Here is a 22,433-nt window from a genome sequence, read left to right on the forward strand (position 1 = left end):
TGCTCTTTGCATGAAAAAAAAATGTGTTCTATTAAAATTTCACTTTTTCTTTGTGAATTGTGATGTATACTTAAAGTGCAGCAAAAAAGTATTTGGCGTCCAGGGATGCATTAACCCCCAAGTATGTGGCAGTTTAAGGCTTAAAGCCCCAAGATGCCATCAAAACACCCTGCACCTTCTAAGGCTTCTGGCAATGAAAACGCGCTTGTATGAATTACAGTACATATAGCAGTAACATCAGTATTTTACATTCTAGCACTGTGGGAGACATAGCAGTTCAGTACCCTACAGTATATGGGTTTACCTTTACATTCTTTTTTTTAGGTAATGTATTAAGCTGAGTTTGAAATTAAATTAAACTATTTTGGGGGCATATTTAGGATTTAAACTATAAAAATAGGCATTTTTTTTTGGCCACATCCAACATTCGCAGTTTTTCACAATTCACGGGTGCTCTAGGAACGTAACCCCCACGAATTTTGGGGGTGTACTGTATTATCAATCTATATATTTAATCTGTTGTTTTTAATATCAACAATTCTGAACTTGAAACCTGTTTTGGTGTATGTTGCTTCTATCAAAAGCTCAGTTTTATTTTCATTTTTACCACAACACCACTTTGAGACATGTTGTTTTATTTGTTGGCTTGGAAACCACTTCCAGAATTCTCTGAAATGTGCTCGTTTGTGACTTCATTTGGATGTAAAATGAGCAGTATGTAATCACTCTGCTAGAAGAATCTTATTTTGATTGCTTCAAGTTAATGAATCCTTACTTTGAACTTTAAGTTTTTCTTGCTCACACTCTAGTTTTGGTGAAAGATCGAATGGTATTGACATTCTCCTGTCTCCAACCTCCACATCTTCTGGTCATAATCATTCATTTTATGTACTGTCTGTGCTGAGTCAGTATAATCACTTTCTTTCATTTTTCATATGTGATTTTTCATTTCATTTTCACTTCTAAAGTCATGTAGATTAAATTAACTAGTGACTCCAAATTGATACTGTAGAGTTGAATCGTGATTCTCACTCAATGATGCCAAAGGCTTTTGCTCCATGCAACACTATAGTGGAAGAAACATTCAGAAAGTTGAAGACTAGGATGTTTTCATGTTGTCAGAACTTTGTAAATCTCTCCCTCTGCCGACATTCCCTACTCAATCTGCCTGCATGTCTGGTGGAGACTAGCAACAGTTCAATATGTGCAGTTATTTGTGGAGAACATGTATGCCTGCCTGATTGTAAAGAACTACTGAATTGTTTTCTCTTCTTCATCTTTTTGAACTTAAGGTTAAAGTATTGTTTCTGTTTTTTAAGCAAAATAAGGTATCATTTTCCAATTGTTATGATAGGTGGATTATAATTCTTCCACTTGAGCAAGATGAGATGGTGTGCCAAGTAGCGCAAGTTATATGAGCAGATTGTTAATTAAGCAGAAATGTCTCATTGGGTTTTACCCCAAACAGGGGATTATTGTTACTACAACACTTCTGATGAATAAGCAAAGATTTTATTTAAATGATGCCTGAGTAGTAGAAAATTTTCCCAAAGTGTATGAAACAGATGCCTGACAACATCATTCACAATTTAAGATCTTAATTGATGATTGAGACTTTGATTAACTAATGAAGCGTTTTTTTAAGGGCAGATTTCCAATCATATTCTAAAAATGTACATGAAAAGTCCTGGGGCCTCATGTATAACGCGTACGTAGAACTCACACTATAACATGGCATAAGTACAAAAGCAGGAATGTGCGTACGCACAGAAAAATCCAGATGCATAAATCTGTGCGTTCGCCAACTTCCACGTTCTTCCGCTACATAAATCCCGATCAGCATGAAAAGTAACGCACATGCATGCGCCTGCTGCCCCACCCCAACTCCTCCCAGAATTGCGCCTCTTTGAATATGCAAATCAATATAAATAGCCCTTAAGCGCAGCGTTCTGTGAAAAGACAATGGGAAAAGCATGGGGGAAAATAGAAACAAAATAGAAGAATTTCACCAAGTGGAGGCAAAGAAAAACTTGCTATTCGTTAGTTTAAACAGTGATATAATCAACAAAAGGAAGTTGATCGAGTGACATATAGTGTCGGAGAAATTCGAAAGCTCAAGTTCACAAAGTCGCACAGTGCCCAAAATAAAAAAGAAGTTGTCACATATCAAAGTCGCCGTGAAAAGGCGAGTCGTAGCCCTCTGTCTGTGTCATATGAAAGCTTATTAGGGTACAGAGAAAAAAAAATAGGCACACAGTAGGAAAAAAGCTCGAAATGTCAACTTTAATCTCAAATTTTCCACTTTAATCACGTAGTTTATTTTGTTATTAAAGTAGAACATTATAAACTTCATCTTAAAATCGTTTAATTTAGTAGTTTCTCAAATCCCATCGTAACTAAAGTAGCACGTTAAATGCTTTGTTTTGTATTTGATCTTCTATGTGCTCTATGTGTATGAATCACTACGTGCTTCCGGGCTTTCTCTTCCTCCGACAGGACACAGAATCCATTACATTATTACAATATTACAGCTCTCTGAATAATTTAAATACTGAGATGTATATGTGATATCTTTTCATGATGATAGGAATGAAAGCATGCTATTAAACATGGGAACACGGTGGTACAGTGATTGTTCATGTCTCATGCAAGATGCTTGCTGTGCCATGCGCGACCTTCGATGAAATAATTTATTGCAGCAGTACTGTCTCTTTCAAATGTACTAACCTCCAATTCCTGTCCTTACTTTTCTTTCTCCAAATACCCAATCGCCACACAATCAGCTCTGTAATAGACGTTAAGCCATCTGTAAGCTTAGAACGACGATTCTTCAAAACGTTTAAGGAACATTGAAATATCTTCGTAGTACGTGTTTAATTATTCTATCCATCTATCCTTCCAGTGTCACGTCAGCCCAGCAAGAATACAGCACGAGGTAGGAACAATCCGTGAACTAGCCAGCGCTGCGGCACCGTGCCCTCACATGTTTAATTATTAACAATATAGATTATTTAAATGAAGTTAAAGTTTTATCTGTATAATATAATCAACATATTTTGGTGCATTTCATCTTAAAAATGATATCATCATCATATGTAAATATGCGCTTTATAAAGTGGCGCAGGTTGTGCAATATTATATCTGTACTGCAAGTTTACAGTGAGGTAATTGTACTTATAAGTACAAACAGTTCCACAAGGAGCACTTGATGGACTGATTGAGTGCGTTTAAAGTACTTGGGATGAAACTGTTTCTGAACCACGAGGTCCGTACAGGAAAGGCTCTGAAACATTTTTCCATGGCTGAGGCAGCATGTGCTTGATACTGTATACCGATCATTCTCTTTCCGATCAGCTGCTGCTGTGATTCCAAACTCAGATACAGTGATATAAATACTGCAAGTGGTGCAGTGAGAGTAATATGGAAAAAGATGATCCACTGTGGCAACCCTTAACGGGAGCAGCTGAAAGAAGAAAAAGAAGGTGCAGTGAGAGTAACAACACTAAAGCAGTTATGGTATTTTGAATACTATGGCTGTTCCCTGGACCATTATATTGCTGCTGGTTAATTACAATCAGATGCTGCATTACACTAATAAACAATATGCAGTTAGTTTCAGTGTATTTATAAAGCCACATCAGGAATGTGGATCTAAGAAAGAAAGGGTAACCACACAGGAACAGTAGCACTGCTTTGACGCTGGGTGCTGCCAGTCTGCAAAACCGAGTGGAGAACTTGCATACGCCAGGGTATGAGGTACTGTGGAAATGTGCGTGGCTTTATGCCAAGTTTAGGTTTTATACATCGAGATTTGAGCATGGAAACGTTCGTACACAACATTTCTGTGCGTACGCACCGTTTATACATGAGCCCCCTGATCCCTACCCTGCCTTATATTTATGTAGAGTTGTACTCTTTGGGACACACTGGTATAGCCTGGAGATACTACAGATATCTTTAATACAGCTAGAAAGTGTAGAAGGTTATTAAAGTTGCCAGTTTTTTTTTTTTGTTTTTCTTAAAGCAATGTATCTTACCTTTTATATAGCAATAGATACAGTCTGTGTTGTTAAAATAGTTTATTCTAAACACAGCTGTTTAAAAGATGCAAATATATTGTCAGTATACAAATCTGTAAAGGTCCCAAAACCAAGTTTATTCTAGACGTTTAGTACTGTATATTCTAAGGGTGGTGGAATATATGACTTTCTTGTAAAGGTGTGATTGACAGTGACATCTCTGCATTCAGTTACCTTCTCTGGTATTACTACATATCCAAAGAGAGAGTTGAGCTACCAAGTTTCATCTTAATTAGTAGTATTTAATATTAATAGAGAGCAAAGTATACAGAGAGGAATTAGGGCAGAATTTCTTCTCCATGACATCAACAAGTAGTTTGTATAATAGGTATAATCCAAACCCAGTAGTAGAATTAAAAGTTAGGTAACTCCACGCTTCCCCTTCTTGACATCTCTTGATAATTAATTTTTTATCTATGTTTGAAATGAAGATAGTTACAGTTACATGTAATCCTTAAGTAAGGACTTGTTAATGTATATTAAAGTGTATTGTGGAGGATGTTGAATTATTTAAAGGGTAATGATATTATGATGTTGATTCTCCCAATTAATATAAAATGAGAAGAAATGACCAGTTGATAGTATCTTTTGTAACATATTCTACAAAGGTCATAAAGTTAAATTCAAATAGGACTTTAAGTACTTAATTTTCTTTCTTCTAGTCTTTCATTTTTCATTCCCAGAATCTATGGATATTTACACAAGTAGAGGCTAATTGAATGATGGCCATGGCAGGTAAAGTTAGCAACAGAGTACAAAATTATTGGGTTCCAGCCTCTAAAGCAGAATACTGACAACTGGTATTATTTATATAAAATGATGTTGTACACCCAATATTTCTTAATATATTTGTGGTTTATTGCAACTTCATAAAATAGTTATCATGTTAAAGTTTGACCTATATTAATTAATACTAGCGTGCAAACTAAACAGTCAATATACACAAAGTTTCCATATATTTTGGTTTTGTTACAGGTCTAAACAGTTACACTTGAAGTCAGAAGTTTACATACATTTAAGATGAATTCTTTAAAATTCACTTTATAACCCCTCCACAAATTTTATACTAACAAACTATAAATTTGTCATATCGTTTAAGACATCTACTCATGTTTCACAGATAGATTATTTCACTTTTTATTGATTATTTCACAATTCCAGTGTGTCACAAGTTTGCGTATACTTTGTTAACTGTGCCTTAAAACAGCTTGGAAAATTCCAGAAAATGGTGTCAAGTCCTTAGGCAATTAGACAATTAGCTTCTGATAGCCAATTAGCCTAATTGGAGTCAATATGTGGATGTATGTTAAGGCCTACCATCAAGGTCAATGCCTCCTTGCTTGACATAAAGGGAAAACCAAAAGAAATCAGCCAAGACCTCAAAAAAATTATAGACCTCCACAAATCTGGTTCATCCTTGGGAATAATTTCCAAATGGCTGAAAGTTCCACATTCATCTGTGCAAACAATAATACGCAAATATGAACACTATGGGACCACACAGCTGTCATATCAATTAGGAAGGAGACGCATTCTGTCTCCTAGAGAAGAATGTACTTTGGCAAGAAGAGCACAAATCAATCTCAGAACAACAGCGAAGGATCTTGTGAAGATGACAAGTAGACAAGTATCTATATCTACAGTAAAACAAGTCCTACAGTATATCGATGTAACCTGAAAGACTGCTCAGCAAGGAACAGGCCACTGCTCCAAAGCTGCCATAAAAAGGCCAGACTGTAGTTTGCAATGACACTTGGGAACAAAGATCTTCTGGAGAAATGTTCTCTGGTCTGATGAATCCAAGATCAAACTCTTTGGCCATAATGACCATCATTTTGTTTGGAGGAAAAAGGGTGAGGCTTGCAAGGCAAAGGACACTATGCTGAACATCAAACATGTGGATGAGAGCATCATGTTGGTGGTGTACTTTGCTGCAGGAGGGACTGTTGCACATCACAAAATAGATGGCATGACGAGGATGGAAAAATATGCAGATATGCTGCAGCAACATCTCAAGCGCTCAGCAATTTCCCCAAGCATACCTCCAAAGTTGTGGCAAAATGACTTAAGGACAACAAGGTTAAGATATTGAAATGGCCATCACAAAGCTTTGACCTCAATCCAAATGAAAATTTTTGGTTCAGAACTAAAAAACCAAATGCGAGCAAGGATGCCTACAAACCTGTCCCAGTTACACCAGTTTTGTCTGGAGGAATGGGCCAAAATCCCAGCAATTTATTGCAAGAAGCTTGTGGAAGGCTAACCAAGATGTTAATCTGAAGTTAAAGAATTTAAAGGCAAAGGTATTGAATATTAACAAAGTGTATGTAAACTTGTACACCTGTGACTACAAATATAACACCAGGTCATATCAATTGCAGAAATTCTCAGATGATTCTGCACTTATGCTGTATATTAATAAGGGGACTAGATAAAATATAGTAGTCAGGTGGAGAACTTTGTTTCTCGGTACAAAGAGAATTGTCTGTATCTTATCAGCAAAACCAAATAATTAGTTACTGACTTTTGATGCACAAAAGACCCTCTGTCTGGTCATTATTCAGGGAGTGAATGTAAAGGTGGTGCATTGCTACAAGTATTTGAGGGTCCACATAAAGGACAGTATGTAGTAGACTCAGAACAAAGAGGAACTGTTTAAGAATTTACAGAGCAGGTTCTTTTTCCTTAAAATACTGTTCCATTATTGTGGAATATGTCATCCTTCACATCTTCTATAACTCTGTGATGGCCAGTGCGATTTTCTACACTGTAGTGTTCTGAGCTGGTAATGTCAATTCAAGAGAGGCCCACCAAATCATCAAGCTAATTAAAAGGGCAAAGCTTAGTTATTGGATGCACTCCGGACCCCCTGGAGGTAGTAGAGGAGGAAAGAACTAAAACAAAACGGAGTGCCATTATGAACAATACTGCACATCCTCTCTCTGACACACTAACACTGAGGACTTTCAGCCACTGAATTATTCAGCAGAAGTGTGTTAAGAAATGTTATGGGGACTCCTTTATACCAACAGCAATATGTCTGTACAATGCCTCACTGTAACTGTGACAGGAAAGTCAAAGATTTCTTTCTTTTTCATTTTCTTGCTTTATAGTCATTCGGGTGTGTGTTCAGACCAAAATGTGTGTTTATCCATCCATTATCCAACCCGCTGAATCCGAACACAGGGTCACGGGGGTCTGCTGGAGCCAATCCCAGCCAACACAGGGCACAAGGCAGGAACCAATCCCGAGCAGGGTGCCAACCCACCGTAGATGTGTGTTTATATTTATTTATTAATTTACGTATTTACTTATTTAATTATTTCTGTATTTTTATATTTAAAGAGCTTCTGTAAAAAGCCAAATTTCCTTTAGGGGACAAATAAAGTTTTATCTGTCTGTTTGTCTTTAAATAGGGTGTAACCTGCATTAAGTTTGATATAAATGCAAAGATTATTAAAAAGCAAGAATCCAAAAAAATTTTCATTAAAGACTGTTGTGCCATTCACTGCTCCTTTGTTTTTTTGCTAGTATTTGTCAACTCTGCTTTACATAGGTAAAAGTTCTCCAAATTTAAATTGAAAGTGCACTGCTACATATTCCAATTCCTAGCATTCTCTCATGGCATTAAAGATCTGCCTTTTGGGAGTCTGAGAAATATGGCCTTTAAAGCAGAGGGTTTTGTTAAAAGCCAGAGCCTGTGGATACTAAATGCTACAAGTAAAGCATGCCTGCTTTGGCAACTACAAACTGCTTGTTTAAAATACTATATAAAGTACTGCCTATGATTCTTTTTTAAGCATTTTGTGGCTTTATTCATTCACATATGATCCACTTGCAGATATATTTCTCGTTAATAATAGAAATTCTCTAGTGACTGAAACTGGGATAAAATGTATATAAAAAAGCCCAAATGGCTGGATTGATAATAAAACTAGGTTTGCTTAAAAAAAATCCTGTTTTTTTTCTTCTTTTTCATTAATGAGGTCAAAATAGATTTTCTTCAAACACAATCATTTACATGCCTTGTAGCGTCCCAGGGCAGATCTGCTATGTCTTTTCATTATTAGTGCATCATATTTAATTATGCCAGTTTAAGTGCACCACAGAACTCAAAGGAAAATTGATAATATTTTCCCAGTGTCCTGTGGGATTTGTTCTAAGCAGTGTCAGATTTAAAAAGGTTTGATTTTTATCAAGTAAAAGCAGCACGCAGAAGTACTGTCTCCCTGTTCTAGCATTGATCCGCTCGACTTCACCCTCAGGCATAACACAGAGTCATTAGTGGCAAGCGCAGCAGGCTGCATTAACATAAGGTCCCTCTGTAGGTGCTGACAAGTGAAGAAGCTTGCAACTAATTCAGAGATTCTCTGTTTAACTGGTAGTGTATAGTGTTCACTTTTCACAGGGGGAAGTTTTGGTGGAGTTTGACTGGGAAACATTCATGTTGTTATGAGTAGTAAGGGTATGCCATAGCGAAGAAATGGTTGTGAGGAGTTGCTTTTGGTCATGTGCATTATCATTGGCAGTCAGTGTTGCCTAGTGGCTAAAGTCCTGAACTTCAAACCATGAGGCTGTCAGTTCTTTGCTTATCTCTTACTTTTACTATGTGACCTTGAGCATGGCACTTAACCTGCAGACGCTCCAGTTGTTAAAAAGTTTGGGACTCATTGCACCAAGATCTGAAATTAAGAAGAAATTCACAATAGAAAGTTGTAAATGAAATTCTGATTAAGCAATAGAAGCCATTATATTTTTACAAGTCAAAAAAAAAAAAACTACAAGCGCTGGCATAGCAAACTCACTTGTGAAAATTGTATTCAACCATTGAGAGAAAAACATGAGGGCAGTACATGAATATTGAATATTTGAAATCCAGTCAATATTAAATTAAACCTAAATGCTTAAATGCCACAGTATTTTTTTTTTTTTTGCAGTAGAGTTAGTCACAAGGGAAGTATATCAGCAACCGCTTAATCATATTAAATCATAGCCCTTTGCCTTTTCTCCGTTTTCTTGTAATGAATGTTGCTATTTAATTGAAATATACACACAGTACGATGTTGCCTCTTGAATAATTTATTGTAATAGTCAACAATGTCGCATAAGGGACAGCGACTCTTTAAAGTGTGCTATTGTGTCATGCATATTGCGTCAGAGTTATGTTATAGCCTTTTACCAAATAGTATGCTTCAGATATTCACTAGTTAATTAAAAAATGAAGCATTATTTCAGTATTTTTTGTGTTGTTCGATGCACAAGGTAAACCTTCCAGACTAACTGCTGGTATGACAGGGAGCCTAAGACATTGTTTCCAGGATTATCGTCTAAAAAATGTGCTCTGTTTTGCCATTGTAAAGTTTCATTTATTACATTTTATCCTACTCCACTGCCTTTTATCTCTCCCAAAAACCTACTCACACCTGTTGAAACATTTATTAGAACTTCATTAAGCTAAATGTTATCTACGAAAATACAGGTACCAACCATAAACTTCTCAAGAATTTGGAATGCCTGTGCTTCCTTCAGGACTGTGAGGCATGGTTGCAAATAGCAGCCATCCTCATACCTCTCCTTATTTAGTAGCAGTTCACAAGTTGGACAGTCTGAAGACATGTAGGTTAGGTTGAACAATCTTTCCTGTTTGAATGGGTGTAGGTGTGAGTGGGCATTTTGATAGTCTGGTAGCCTGTCCAGGACACCATATACTCAGTGCTCAAGCTCCCAACAACATAATTTGAATAAGCAGTTTCCAAGAGGGAAAGGAACACATTCAAACTAGATTGAATTCGCTGTATTTTAATTTCACTGTAATTTGGTGAGTGGAAAACATGTGGTCTGTTGGAAATCACTAAACCATACAATTGTGTGTTCAGACCCCATCACTGACTCAGTGTCAACCTACTGGTGATTCAGATCTGACATTCAAACTAGATTGAATTTTCTGTATTTTAAATTCACTGTAATATGGAGAGTGGAAAACATGTGGTCTGTTGGAAATCACTATATCAAACAATTGTGTGTTCAGGCCCTATCACTGACTCACTGTGTCACCCTACCGGTGATTCAAATTTATGTACTGTATCTTTAAAGTGCAAAGTTGATTGACTCACTAACTCACTCACCCATAAACAAAAAACAGAATTTCTGGTATAGATAAAAAGCTGAAATTTGGTAGGATTGAACATCTAGAGCAGTAGTTATCTAGTACAGTGATCCCTCGCTATATCGCGCTTCGCCTTTCGCGGCTTCACTCTATCGCGGATTTTATATGTAAGCATATTTAAATATATATCGCGGATTTTTTGCTGGTTCGTGGATTTCTGAGGACAATGGGTCTTTTAATTTCTGGTACATGCTTCCTCAGTTGGTTTGCCCAGTTGATTTCATACAAGGGACGCTATTGGCAGATGGCTGAGAAGCTACCCAACTTACTTTTCTTTCTCTCTCTCTTGCGCTGACTATCTGTGATCCTGACGTAGGGGGTGTGAGCAGGGGGGCTGTTCGCACACCTAGACGATACGGACGCTCGTCTAAAAATGCTGAAAAATTATCTTCACGTTGCTACCTTCTGTGTGCAGCTTTTAAGTATGCTACACGGTGCTTCGCATACTTAAAAGCTCAAAGGGCACGTATTGATTTTTGACTTTGTTTTTCTCTGTGTCTCTCTCTCTATCTCTCTCTCTCTCTGCTCCTGACGGAGGGGGTGTGAGCTGCCGCCTTCAACAGCTTTGTACCGGCGGTGCTTCGCATACTTAAAAACAAACAGCCCTATTGATTTGTTTGTATTCCTCTCTGTTTCCTTTGAAGAGGAAGATATGTTTGAATTCTTTTAATTGTGAGACAGAACTGTCATCTCTGTCTTGTCATGGAGCACAGTTTAAACTTTTGAAAAAGAGACAAATGTTTGTTTGCAGTGTTTGAATAACGTTCCTGTCTCTCTACAACCTCCTGTGTTTCTGCGCAAATCTGTGACCCAAGCATGACAATATAAAAATAACCATATAAACATATGGTTTCTACTTCGCGGATTTTCTTATTTCGCGGGTGGCTCTGGAACGCAACCCCCGCGATGGAGGAGGGATTACTGTACTCACAAAAAGAACATTTCAATGTATCAATATTTAGAAGTAACCTTATCTGACAATTCAAAAGATAATACCACAAAGTCTAAAATTCTTTGACTGATTTGATTTAAATTTGGTGACATTGTAGAAAAAAGAAAATTACCCGACCTGTGTTTATTTATTTGCCTATATATTTTTTATACAGAGACATGGGGCTATATGTAAACAAAGAACATAACAGAAATGGTTAAAGGGCCACACAAACATCACCACTAACCAATAAGTTGGACGAACAACTAAAAAAAGTACAGTGTCCTGGACGGGAAAAAGGAGACTTGGTCATATTTACCATGTACAGTCAGGTGTGAAATGGAAGGAGAACGTTCACCAAAGCTCAAAGAGGATGCAAAGCTCAGTGGTTAGCAAGCATGCTGTAAAGCTTCAGTGAGAATGCCAGATGCTGTGGCTGTGACCATGGGTGTTGCTTCACTAGAAACATAAAAGGAAGGAACGAGAAGTAGAGGCAGAAATGATGTCCTCGGGTCCAAGAGATAGCATCAGTTTAAACCTCATGGGTCCCCCACAAGTTGCACAATTGTAATACACATTCACCTCTCTGGACTTTGAAAGGAAATCCTTACCCCTGATATTAGAAATTGTTTACATTTACATGCTTACTTTGAATTGGCATGCATTAGCCCAGCCCTTCCATCCCACCCCCCAAACACGCTCTCCAAGGTTTGCATATACATTTGCAACTGCTAACTTTAAATTGGGGACTACATGTAACTGATGAAAAAAACAAAAAGAAATACTTGAGTGAATAATGTAAACAAATGAAAATCATAAATTTCACATTGTTCTTACTGATTATTCCTTTCAATTCAAAAGAATGTATTTAAGTGTAAATTTTTGTTGTGTAATGATGATCAGCCAGATCACTAGGAAATGATCTATGGCAGGAATGCTTTACTCATGGACTATGGAGGTGAAAGAATAATAATTACCCTATAAAACTATAAAGTGGGAGCTATGTTCTCAGATGAAGCTTTTGATTTACCTTTCAGTCTACATCGTCTTCCTCAACTTTGGTCTGGAGCTGTGTATAGTGAAAACAGTTCGAGTGACAAAAAGAATGAGATTATGAGTAGAAGTGAGGATCCTGTGCAGGGTTAGAGTTGTTATACGTATTCTCAGTGATAGCAACATGAGCTCAGCAATATGGGAATTTGAATTAATATGGATTAAAAATGTGCTTGTGTGGATTGAGTGAAATGCATCGAGGTGGATTACACATGTGATTAGGATGAATTCTGCACTTTCCTCAGGAGGTGTATGACACATGTCCAACTGGGAGAAGAGATAGGGCAGACCCAGCATACAGGACTAATACAGGGATTATACCTTTGGGCTGCCCAGGAAACATCTCGAGAAGAGATAAAAAAAATGCCCTGGTCTGTCCAGCTCAGTATGTTGCTACAAGGAAGACAGAGAAAGCAAACAAGATTACAGGTGCTTTCATACAAATAATGTACAGGGCAGTCACTGTGACCAATTCACCTACTTCAGTATCGACTAAAAACCATCTAGGAAAAGAGCCTTGACAAATACAGCTTAATATGATCAGTATTTGAATTTAACTTAATATGTCTCCTAATGATAGACCGTGCTGTGATTTGTGTTATGTTCAGGTAGGGAAGACGGACATTTTAAGGTAAAGTTGTGATGCTTATTAATCATAGTACCAGAAGGTGGTGAGATGTTGCATGCTGATTAGTACACGGAAGTAAAAATTACACTGTGTGATGTGACAATAATGACCTTATAAATGCTATAAGAAGTAAAATGATGGTCATACTAAATTGTTAATAATTGTATTACTGTGCTCAACTTCATTATGCTAATGAATGATGTGCTGACCCGAACAAAGCTTCAAACTGTAATGAAGTGTGTTTTACAGCTTTGTTACCAGTGCTCGAAAGATTGCATATTTTGTTTACAGTAATAATAATAATAGTAATAATAATGCATTTTATTTATAGGGCACTTTACATTAGTAGTAAATCTCAAAGTGCTACATAAAAAAGTTTAAACGAGACAGAGTTTGGCTATGTTTCGGAGATGAAGGAATGCAATTTTACGAAGGTGATGGACGTGTGTATCAAATGACAGATGGGAGTCTAGCTTGACACCCAGATTTGTAACAGAAGGGGAGAGGGTAATGGTATGGTCAGAAAAGGAAATACAATTTACAGAGGAACAAAGTTGATGGGGTGTGCCAATTGAAAGAGCTTCTGTTTTGGTGCTGTTCAGCTTGAGGAAGTTCTTGGACATCCAGGCCTCAATCTCATCCAAGCAAGAGGAAAGAGTTGATAGAGGAATAAAAGAAGTTGAATCCAGTCTCACATAGAGCTGCGTATCATCGGCATAGCAATGGAATGAAACTCCATGATTGCGGATGATGTGACCCAGGGGTAGCATATAGATATTAAAAAGGGTCAGCCCAAAGACTGATCCTTGTGGGACCCCACAGGTGACAGTGTGGGTACAAGATTTAGTATCCCCCAAGGCCACATACTCAGCCGTATCTGTAAAATAGGACTCGAACCACTCCAAAGCAATGCCAGAAAGTCCAATTATATAGTGAAGACGATGAAGGAGAACATTATGATCTACTGTATCAAATGCAGCTTTGAGGTCCAGGAGGATAAGGAGTGATGGAGAGCCCTGGTCAGCAGCCATCAGGAGGTCATTGGTAACTCTGACCAGGGCTGTCTCTGTACTGTGAGAAGTTCAGAAACCAGATTGAAATTTTTCAAACAGATTGAATTTTTTGAGGTGATCCTAAAGCTGAACCAAAACAACCTATTCCAAAACCTTAGACAAAAATGGAGGATTTTTTTTTAATGAGGTCTAATTTTTGTGGTTTTCAAGGCCAGTGGGACTAAGCCGCTCTGAAGAGAGTGATTAATGATATCAGCAATAAGAGGGCTTATATCTGATACATTAGCTTTTACCAGAGGAGTAGGAAAAGGGTCCAATGAACACGGTGAAGGCCTCATCCTCTGTATGATGCCCTCATCTTCTTTAACTGTGGTACAGAGGAACTGGGAAAGGCAGCCCCTTGGCTGTGGTGTAGAAACATCCAGCGATGTAGGGCTGAAGAAAGACAATGAGGAGCGGATGATGTCCACTTTAGAGGTGAAATATTCAATAAAATTATTGCACTGCTCCTCTGTGAAATTATTACAGGCATAGGTATGAGGATTGAGTAAATGATTTATCATGGAAAAAAGTTGTTTGGAGTTTCCAGGACTGTTGTTGATTAAATTTGAGTAGTATTGAGATCTGGCAGTGGTCAGTGCTCTGGAGTATTTTTTTGGTGTTCCTGATAGGCTAATTTGCGGACCATTAAACTGGTTGCAACAAAACGCCGCTCGTGGGCTTGCCCAGCTGCTTTCATCTGTCGAAGCTCACTTGTAAACCATGGGGCAGATTTTACAAAAGAGACCACTCGTGATTTAACTGGGGCATGGGTCTCAAGGATGTTCTGGAGCCCATTGTTGTAATAATTGACTAATTCATTGACAGAAGAAAGGTGTGGAGCAATAGAGAAGTTCTTAATGTCAGCATTTAAATCAGTCGAGTTTATTTTTTTCAGGCTCCTGAAGCAGATGCAGCATTGTGGTTTAGAGTATAGTGAAAATGTGGGTAAATCTATTGAAACAATTTTGTGATCGGAAACACCCAGATCAAGTACTTGGAGGTCAGAGATGAGGACTGAGTCAGTAATGACTAAATCGAGGGTATGGCCTTTGTTGTGAGTGGGGACCTCGACAAGTTGCCTCAGATTTAGGCAGTCCAGGAGCTCTAAGAGCTGGGCAGCAGAATAATTAGAGGGAGTGTCCACATGAATGTTCAGATCTCCAAGAATCAGTACATTTGATGATGTTGTACAGAAAGATGAGAGCAGCTCATTCATTTCCATAATGAAATCAGGGTGTTGTTTTGGTGGTCGGTAAATAAGAAGTATTTTTATAAAAAGTGGATGCTTGCAATTAATTGCCAGGCATACAAAAGTTGAGAATTTAGGAAGGGAGAGAAGTGATAATTGCAAACCTATACAATGGATTACAGCCAGACCACCGCCACGTCCAGAGCTGCGGGCCTTTTCGAGGTAAGTGTATCCAGGAGGACAGGACTTGTTTAAAACTGCGTATACCTCGGATTTATGCAAGGTCTTAGTCAAACAAATAATGTCAATCCCCCTGTCTACAATGTGATTATAAATTAGACTGGCTTTATTTGTCAGGGACTGAACATTATAAAGTTCAACTTTGATGTTTAGCGAGGTATTGCTTTTAACCAGAGGATGAAGAAACCTGAAACCCACTCCAGGCTTTCCATCTCGCCTGGACCGCCACCGAGCAGTGTTTTTAGTCTCTGTGGTGATTAGGGAATCCCATTAGGGATTCCCGGACATTTTTTATTCCCGCATTCCCGGGAATGAAACTGCTGTAATTCCTGGGAAAACGGGAAAGGCCAAGCTCGCATATATATCCTGTTAAAGTGTAAAAATCGACCAAGAAAAATAAGAGTTATAGGTGAAAATAATTAAGGTGGCACCATTGCTGCAGCTTGCACTTCATCAGACAGCAGCTTTGAACAGCAACTTGAAACTACAATGCGTCAGTCTGTTGCATCCGCAATATCTGTGCCAAGAAACTTGCCATCACAGAATAATGACAATAAACTGAATGCATCAGTAAAAGCTGAAATGGCGGTGTTTCAGAGCAACAGCAAGCGCAGGCGTTGTTTAGAACAAGTGTATCAGTATCTGATGACTGTGCCGCCTACTTCAGTGGAGGCAGAGCGTGCTTTCTTAGCGTCCGGTGTACTCTGCATGAAGGTGTGCTCTTGCCTGGACGACCGCACGCTGGACATGTTGTGCTTTCTACACTATTATTACCGCAACTAAAGAGAACATGTACTTATATGACAGCAAGAACTGCTAGTAGATAAGGTTAGTGTTTCATTTGTGTCAACATATTGCAGTAGTTTTATTAAAATTAAAATAAAATAAAAAGTTCCCGGGAATGGATTCCCTAGTGGTGATGGTGCTCGGATGGCATGTTCGGGCTGCGACAGAGCGAGGTGCTGCTGACCATAAGGACGGAATGGAGCTCCTGGTCTTGATGTAAGCAAACCGCCGACCAGACCCCCTATGGACATAGCGGGGGTGACGGAGGAGTCCATGTTGTTTGATGACTGTGATGTCTAATGGAAGACTGTGGTTGTTGAGCTCCAACAGTTGCGATGGCAGATACCGAAGCATGCCGGCGAGCGGAGGAGATATGGTCCCAATGTAAATAGTCGGCCGTAGTCCTTATGTGCACAGTTGGACAGCTGTGGTGCAAATTGCAAAGGACTCCCAAAGATCCCTAACGACAGAGCCGACATCCAGGAAATGTAATAGTGGGCAGAACACTAGCGGATGAAATGCGGGCAGTTTGCAATCGACTCCAGAAGCCTTAGTTCAGATGTCAACATTAAGAGTATTCCGCAAGAAATCCCAAATGCCATTCACAGAAAACTCAAGTGGTATCAGTCAGTATTAGTCAGTTGGACACCGATAACAGGCTAGCGGCGATGATACAACATAAGTCGGCCCAACAACTGCCGCAGGTAGGATTTCTCCCAAAAGCAATGATATTAAAGGCTGTAAGGCGTTAACAGCAAATTACAGCCGCTAGATGCTAAAGTTCTGTATAATATCCAGAAAACAGCTACAATCAAACAACATTCAAGTAATACAAATACTTAAATAATGAATATAGCGTCTCGAGAAGCAGCAAACAGCCAGCGCTTATGTCCTCTCCCCTGCTAGTGTTATCTTTCGAGTTATGTAAGTTACATGTTAATTAATATCAACGACAGTTCTTTAAAAGACATAAAATGTTGTTTAAAAGCCATCTGCAATGCAGTCACCAGAAAATAGGTTTAATTCTATTTTTCAGAACTGATTGAATTTAGCAGTGTGATGACTGTGTTTAATTAAGAATATCTGAAATATAAACAATTAGGAAATTGTTTTGTTCAGAGCAAGTACACTACCTCATTGTTCACTCACCTGCTATCAAACCCACTTAATTTTGTTCAGGATTGCAGGGATTAGCAGACCAATTAAATACTTTGGGCTTCTCACTGCCTGTTCATCCAGTTCAGGGTTGTGGGAAGTTTTGCATTTTCTTTTGGATAATGAAATTCAGTATCATATAGTACAGTACTTTAAAAGACATGCTTCTGTTTGAGTGAACATAAATTTTACCTATATGTTGGGTCAGAAAAATAATTAAATGCCAGATTACTTTCAGGCATTCATTTTCAATTTTACAAGTCTCTTAAAATGTATCTTATTGGGGTAATAGAATCCATTTCATCAGCATTGGGCACAAGGCCGGAATCATTCCTGGATGGGTCATAAGTGTATCACAATGGTTATTCAATTCATAATTATATAGTGTCCTACATGATGTTTGGGACAAAGAAACATTTTTCCTTGATTTACCCCTCAGCTCCACAGGTTAAAGTTACAAATCAAACACTTCAGACATGGTTAAAGTGCACATTGCAGATTTTAATTTAATGGTATTGGCATACATTATGGTCACATCATGTAGAAATGACAACTCTTTTCCATATGGTCCCCCCGTTTCAGTGCACCATAATTTTTGGGACATAGCAATGGTAGGTACAGTGGGGCAAAAAAGTATTTAGTCAGCCACCAATTGTGCAAGTCCTCCCACTTAAAAAGATGAGAGAGGCCTGTAATTTTCATCATAGGTATACCTCAACTATGAGAGACAAAATGAGAAAAACAAATCCAGAAAATCACATTGTCTGATTTTTGAAGAATTTATTTGCAAATTATGGTGGAAAAAAAGTATTTGGTCAATAACAAAAGTTCATCTCAATACTTTGTTATATATCCTTTGTTGGCAATGACAGAGGTCAAACGTTTTCTGTAAGTCTTCACAAGGTTTTCACACACTGTTGCTGGTATTTTGGCCCATTCCTCCATGCAGATCTCCTCTAGAGCAGTGATGTTTTGGGGCTGTCGCTGGGCAACACGGACTTTCAACTCCCTCCAAAGATTTTCTATGGGGTTGAGATCTGGAGACTGGCTAGGCCACTCCAGGACCTTGAAATGCTTCTTACGAAATCACTCCTTCGTTACCCGGGCGGTGTGTTTGGGATCATTGTCATGCTGAAAGACCCAGCCACATTTCATCTTCAATGCCCTTGCTGATGGAATACATGGCCCCATTCATTCTTTTCTTTACACGGATCAGTCGTCCTGGTCACTTTGCAGAAAAACAGCCCCAAAGCATGATGTTTCCACCCCCATGCTTTACAGTAGGTATGGGGTTCTTTGGATGCAACTCAGCATCTTTCTTCCTCCAAACACGATGAGTAGAGTTTTTACCAAAAAGTTCTATTTTGGTTTCATCTGCCCATATGACATTCTCCCAATCCTCTTCTGGATCATTCAAATGCTCTCTAGCAAACTTCAGACGGGCCTGCACATGTACTGGCTTAAGCAGGGGGACACGTCTGGCACTGCAGGATTTGAGCCCCTGGCGGCGTAGTGTGTTATTGATGGTAGCCTTTGTTACTTTGGTCCCAGCTCTCTGCAGGTCATTCACTAGGTCCCCCCTTGTGGTTCTGGGATTTTTGCTCACCGTTCTTGTGATCCTTTTGACCCCACGGGGTGAGATCTTGCGTGGAGCCCCAGATCGAGGGAGATTATCAGTGGTCTTGTATGTCTTCCATTTTATAATAATTGCTCCCATAGTTGATTTCTTCACACCATGCTGCTTATCTATTGCAGATTCAGTCTTCCCAGCCTGGTGCAGGTCTACAATTTTGTTTCTGGTGTCCTTTGACAGCTCTTTGGTCTTGGCCATAGCGAAGTTTGGAGTGTGACTGTTTGAGGTTGTGGACAGGTGTCTTTTATATTGATAACGAGTTCAAACAGGTGCCATTAATACAGGTAACGAGTGGAGGACAGAGGAGCCTCTTACAGAACAAGTTACAGGTCTGTGAGAGTCAGAAATCTTGCTTGTTTGTAGGTGACCAAATATTTATTTTCCACCATAATTTGCAAATAAATTCTTTAAAATCAGACAATTTGATTTTCTGGATATTTTTTCTCATTCTGTCTCTCATAGTTGAGGTATACCTATGATGAAAATTACAGGCCTCTCTCATCTTTTTAAGTGGGAGAACTTGCACAATTGGTGGCTGACTAAGTACTTTTTTGCCCCAATGTATATTAAAACATTTATATTTAGTACTTTGTTGCATATCCCTTGCTTGCAATGACTGCTTGAAGTTCTGCGATTCATAGACATCCACAGGTACTGGGTGTCTTCTCTAGTGATGCTCTGCCAAGCCTCTAATGCAGCCATCTTGAGTTCTTGTTTGTTTTGAGGGCTTGTCCCCTTAGGTTTTCTCTTCAGCATATGGAAGGCACGCTCAATTGGATTTAAATTGGGTGACTAGCTTGGTCATTTAAAAATTGTCCATTTTTTAGCATTAAGAAACTCTTGTTTTGCCTTAGCAGTATGTTTGGGAGCATTATATTCTTGCAGGATGAAACACCTTCCAATGTGATTGGAGGCATTTACTGGAACTTGAGCAGATAAGATGTTTCTATCCACCTCAGAATTTTTTGTGTAACTGTTACATCATCAATGAAAGTAAGAGTGCCAGTACACGTGGCAGCCCTACATGCCCAAGCCATAACACCCCAACCACCATGTTTAACAGATGAGGTGGTATCTTTGGATCTTGTACAGTTCCTTTTCATGTCCACACTTTGCTGTTACCATCACTCTGATACAGGTTCATCTTTGTCTTATCTGTCCACGAGAAATTTTTCCAGAATTCTGCATGCTCTCTGAAGTACTTTTTTCTCAAACTGTAATGTGGTCATCCTGATTTTGTGGCTAACTAGTGGTTTGCATCTTGCAGTGTGGCCTCCGTGTTTTACCAATATCTTTAATGGTTTTATTCTTGGTTTTCAGCCTCATAAAGGCTTCTTTGACTTTTATTGGCGCAGCTGTTTTGTTCACGTTGAGCAATGGCAACTACAGACTCCAAAGGGGAGATACAAGCCTAGGTATCGTATGCCTGTTCTAATGAGGCAATGAAACACACCTGAGGAATCACAAACACCTGTGACCCCAATTGTCTCAAACATTACGGTGCCCTACAATTCGAGGGTGCATGTAAAAAAAGAGTCATAATTTCTGAATTCTATGACCGAAATGTATGCAAATACCCTTAAATTAAAGTCTGCAGTATACACTTTAATCATGTCTGAATTGTTTTGTTTATATTTGTAAACCATGGAGCAGAGGGTTAAATAAGGAAAATGTGTCTTTGTCCCATACATTAAGAAGGCCACTGTAGCTTACATATGCGATACTTGTGTAGCCTACTCGGCGTCTGTGTGTCCGTAGGAGTTTTCTCATACTTACTCTTTTTTTCCTCTCATCTAGAAGAGTGTATAAACAAGCGTGTGTAAGCGTGTTTCATAATGGATTCAGCCTACCATTGGTACCTACATTGTGCCTAATGCCAACTGTACCTCTGTAATACAAAATGAGATAGATAGATAGATAGATAGATAGATAGATAGATAGATAGATAGATAGATAGATAGATAGATAGATAGATAGATAGATAGATAGATAGATAGATAGATAGATAGATAGATAGATAGATAGATAGATAGATAGATAGATAGATGCCTTTTGTCCAGTGTGCAATTGAATATTCATTTATGAGTGTTATTTAACATTTTTTGCATAATTGCAGAGAAATCCTATTTATTCATTTATTTGGTAATTGTGGATGAATCTTTATGGGGTACAGGGTAGACCTGTCAAATAAAAGGTACACCTTTTTAATTTTATATTGTGCCTTTGCATTGCGGGATTAATTTTATCCATTTTGTACTTAATCATTTCTTTGGTGGAATTTAATGTTTTTTTTGTCTTTTATTGCAGACATCATCAAGCCGGGGATTTAGTAAAAACATGAAGCTAGAGGCTGTCAATCCATTGAGTCCTGCAGACATCTGTGTAGCCACTATTAGTAAAGTAAAAGGAAGACTGATGTGGCTTCATCTTGAAGGTAGCCACCACTGCTTTCCTCTTAACTTATCTAATGTAATGTAATATTGAACATTGTGAATTAAGCATACTTTTAGCTCAGTACCTCTGATTACACGTGACATCCACACTACATTTGTTTTCTAATAGTGGAGGGACAGAAAATGTGGTGGATATATATTAAGAAAATACATATTTAATTTTATAGCATTAGTTCTGATTTTGTAATCAACTAAAATTTAGTGTGAATATTACAGAGGTGTAATGGCACTGTGGTACAGTATATATTATTATTATATTATTGGTGCTTCTGTGTATCATCTTTCCAGAGCAGCCAATCTTATATATAAACATCTAAGTGTGGAAGTGTGTATGTCTGTCTGTCCAGCCCGGAAGTGAGAGGTGGTGTTGGGGTAAGGGCTCCACCTCCGAGGAAACAGAAACTCACTTAGATGCTGATAACACAAGCGAGGCCAGCACGTCGGCAAAACGAAACCTCCGAAGAAAGAGTCACTCGCTTACCACTAATACAGAAACGAGGAGAGCACATCGGGCAAAATGGTATCCCTTTTACTTTTCCTTCCACCGCTGTTACACAAGCGAGGTGAGCATGTCGGCAAAACGAAACCTCCGAAGAAAGACAAAGTTGCTTAGCCGCTAATACAGAAGCGATGCGAGCACATCTGCAAAATGAAACCTCCTAGGAGAGAGATGCCCAGAGTAGTTCCTTTCAATTACCTGACATCTGTACATTTCAGTTTTGTTTCTGACGATTTCAATACTTTCTAGGACCCCAGGCTTTTTACAGCACGGGCTTACACAGCTAGTATGTTTATAATCCTTTTCAAGTTCTGGTGGTGCCTGATAGGTTCCTGATAGTTGCACACCAGGAAATCGATCATGCCAGATTAAGGATTAATATTTTTCTTGTATTGTTTTGAATGTTTTTAAATTACAGTTTAGCTCTGAGAAATGGGTGCAACTGAAGAGAGTAAGAAGCAAAGCACCTCACTGCAAAAAATGCAGTTTTCCTTTTGTAGTATTCAATTGGCTATTTGTACAACTGAATTTGTTTTTGCTTGGCTGGTAGATTGTGTCTTTTGTGT

At 38.5% G+C, this 22,433-nt stretch overlaps 1 protein-coding gene across 3 annotated transcripts in view; it reads left to right on the top strand.

Annotated features, from left to right (window-relative positions):
• sfmbt2 (Scm like with four mbt domains 2) overlaps positions 1 to 22,433 on the top strand; it is a 417,083-nt gene that overhangs the window by 294,843 nt on the left and 99,807 nt on the right. For all 3 annotated transcript variants that reach the window (XM_028814085.2, XM_028814102.2, XM_028814094.2), the window contains one exon: positions 21,223 to 21,349. In XM_028814085.2, the coding sequence (XP_028669918.1) occupies positions 21,223 to 21,349 (127 nt within the window). The remainder of the gene's footprint in view (positions 1 to 21,222; positions 21,350 to 22,433) is intronic.

This window comes from Erpetoichthys calabaricus, chromosome 1 (assembly GCF_900747795.2).
Source record: "Erpetoichthys calabaricus chromosome 1, fErpCal1.3, whole genome shotgun sequence".
In the NCBI taxonomy this organism is placed as follows: domain Eukaryota; kingdom Metazoa; phylum Chordata; class Cladistia; order Polypteriformes; family Polypteridae; genus Erpetoichthys; species Erpetoichthys calabaricus.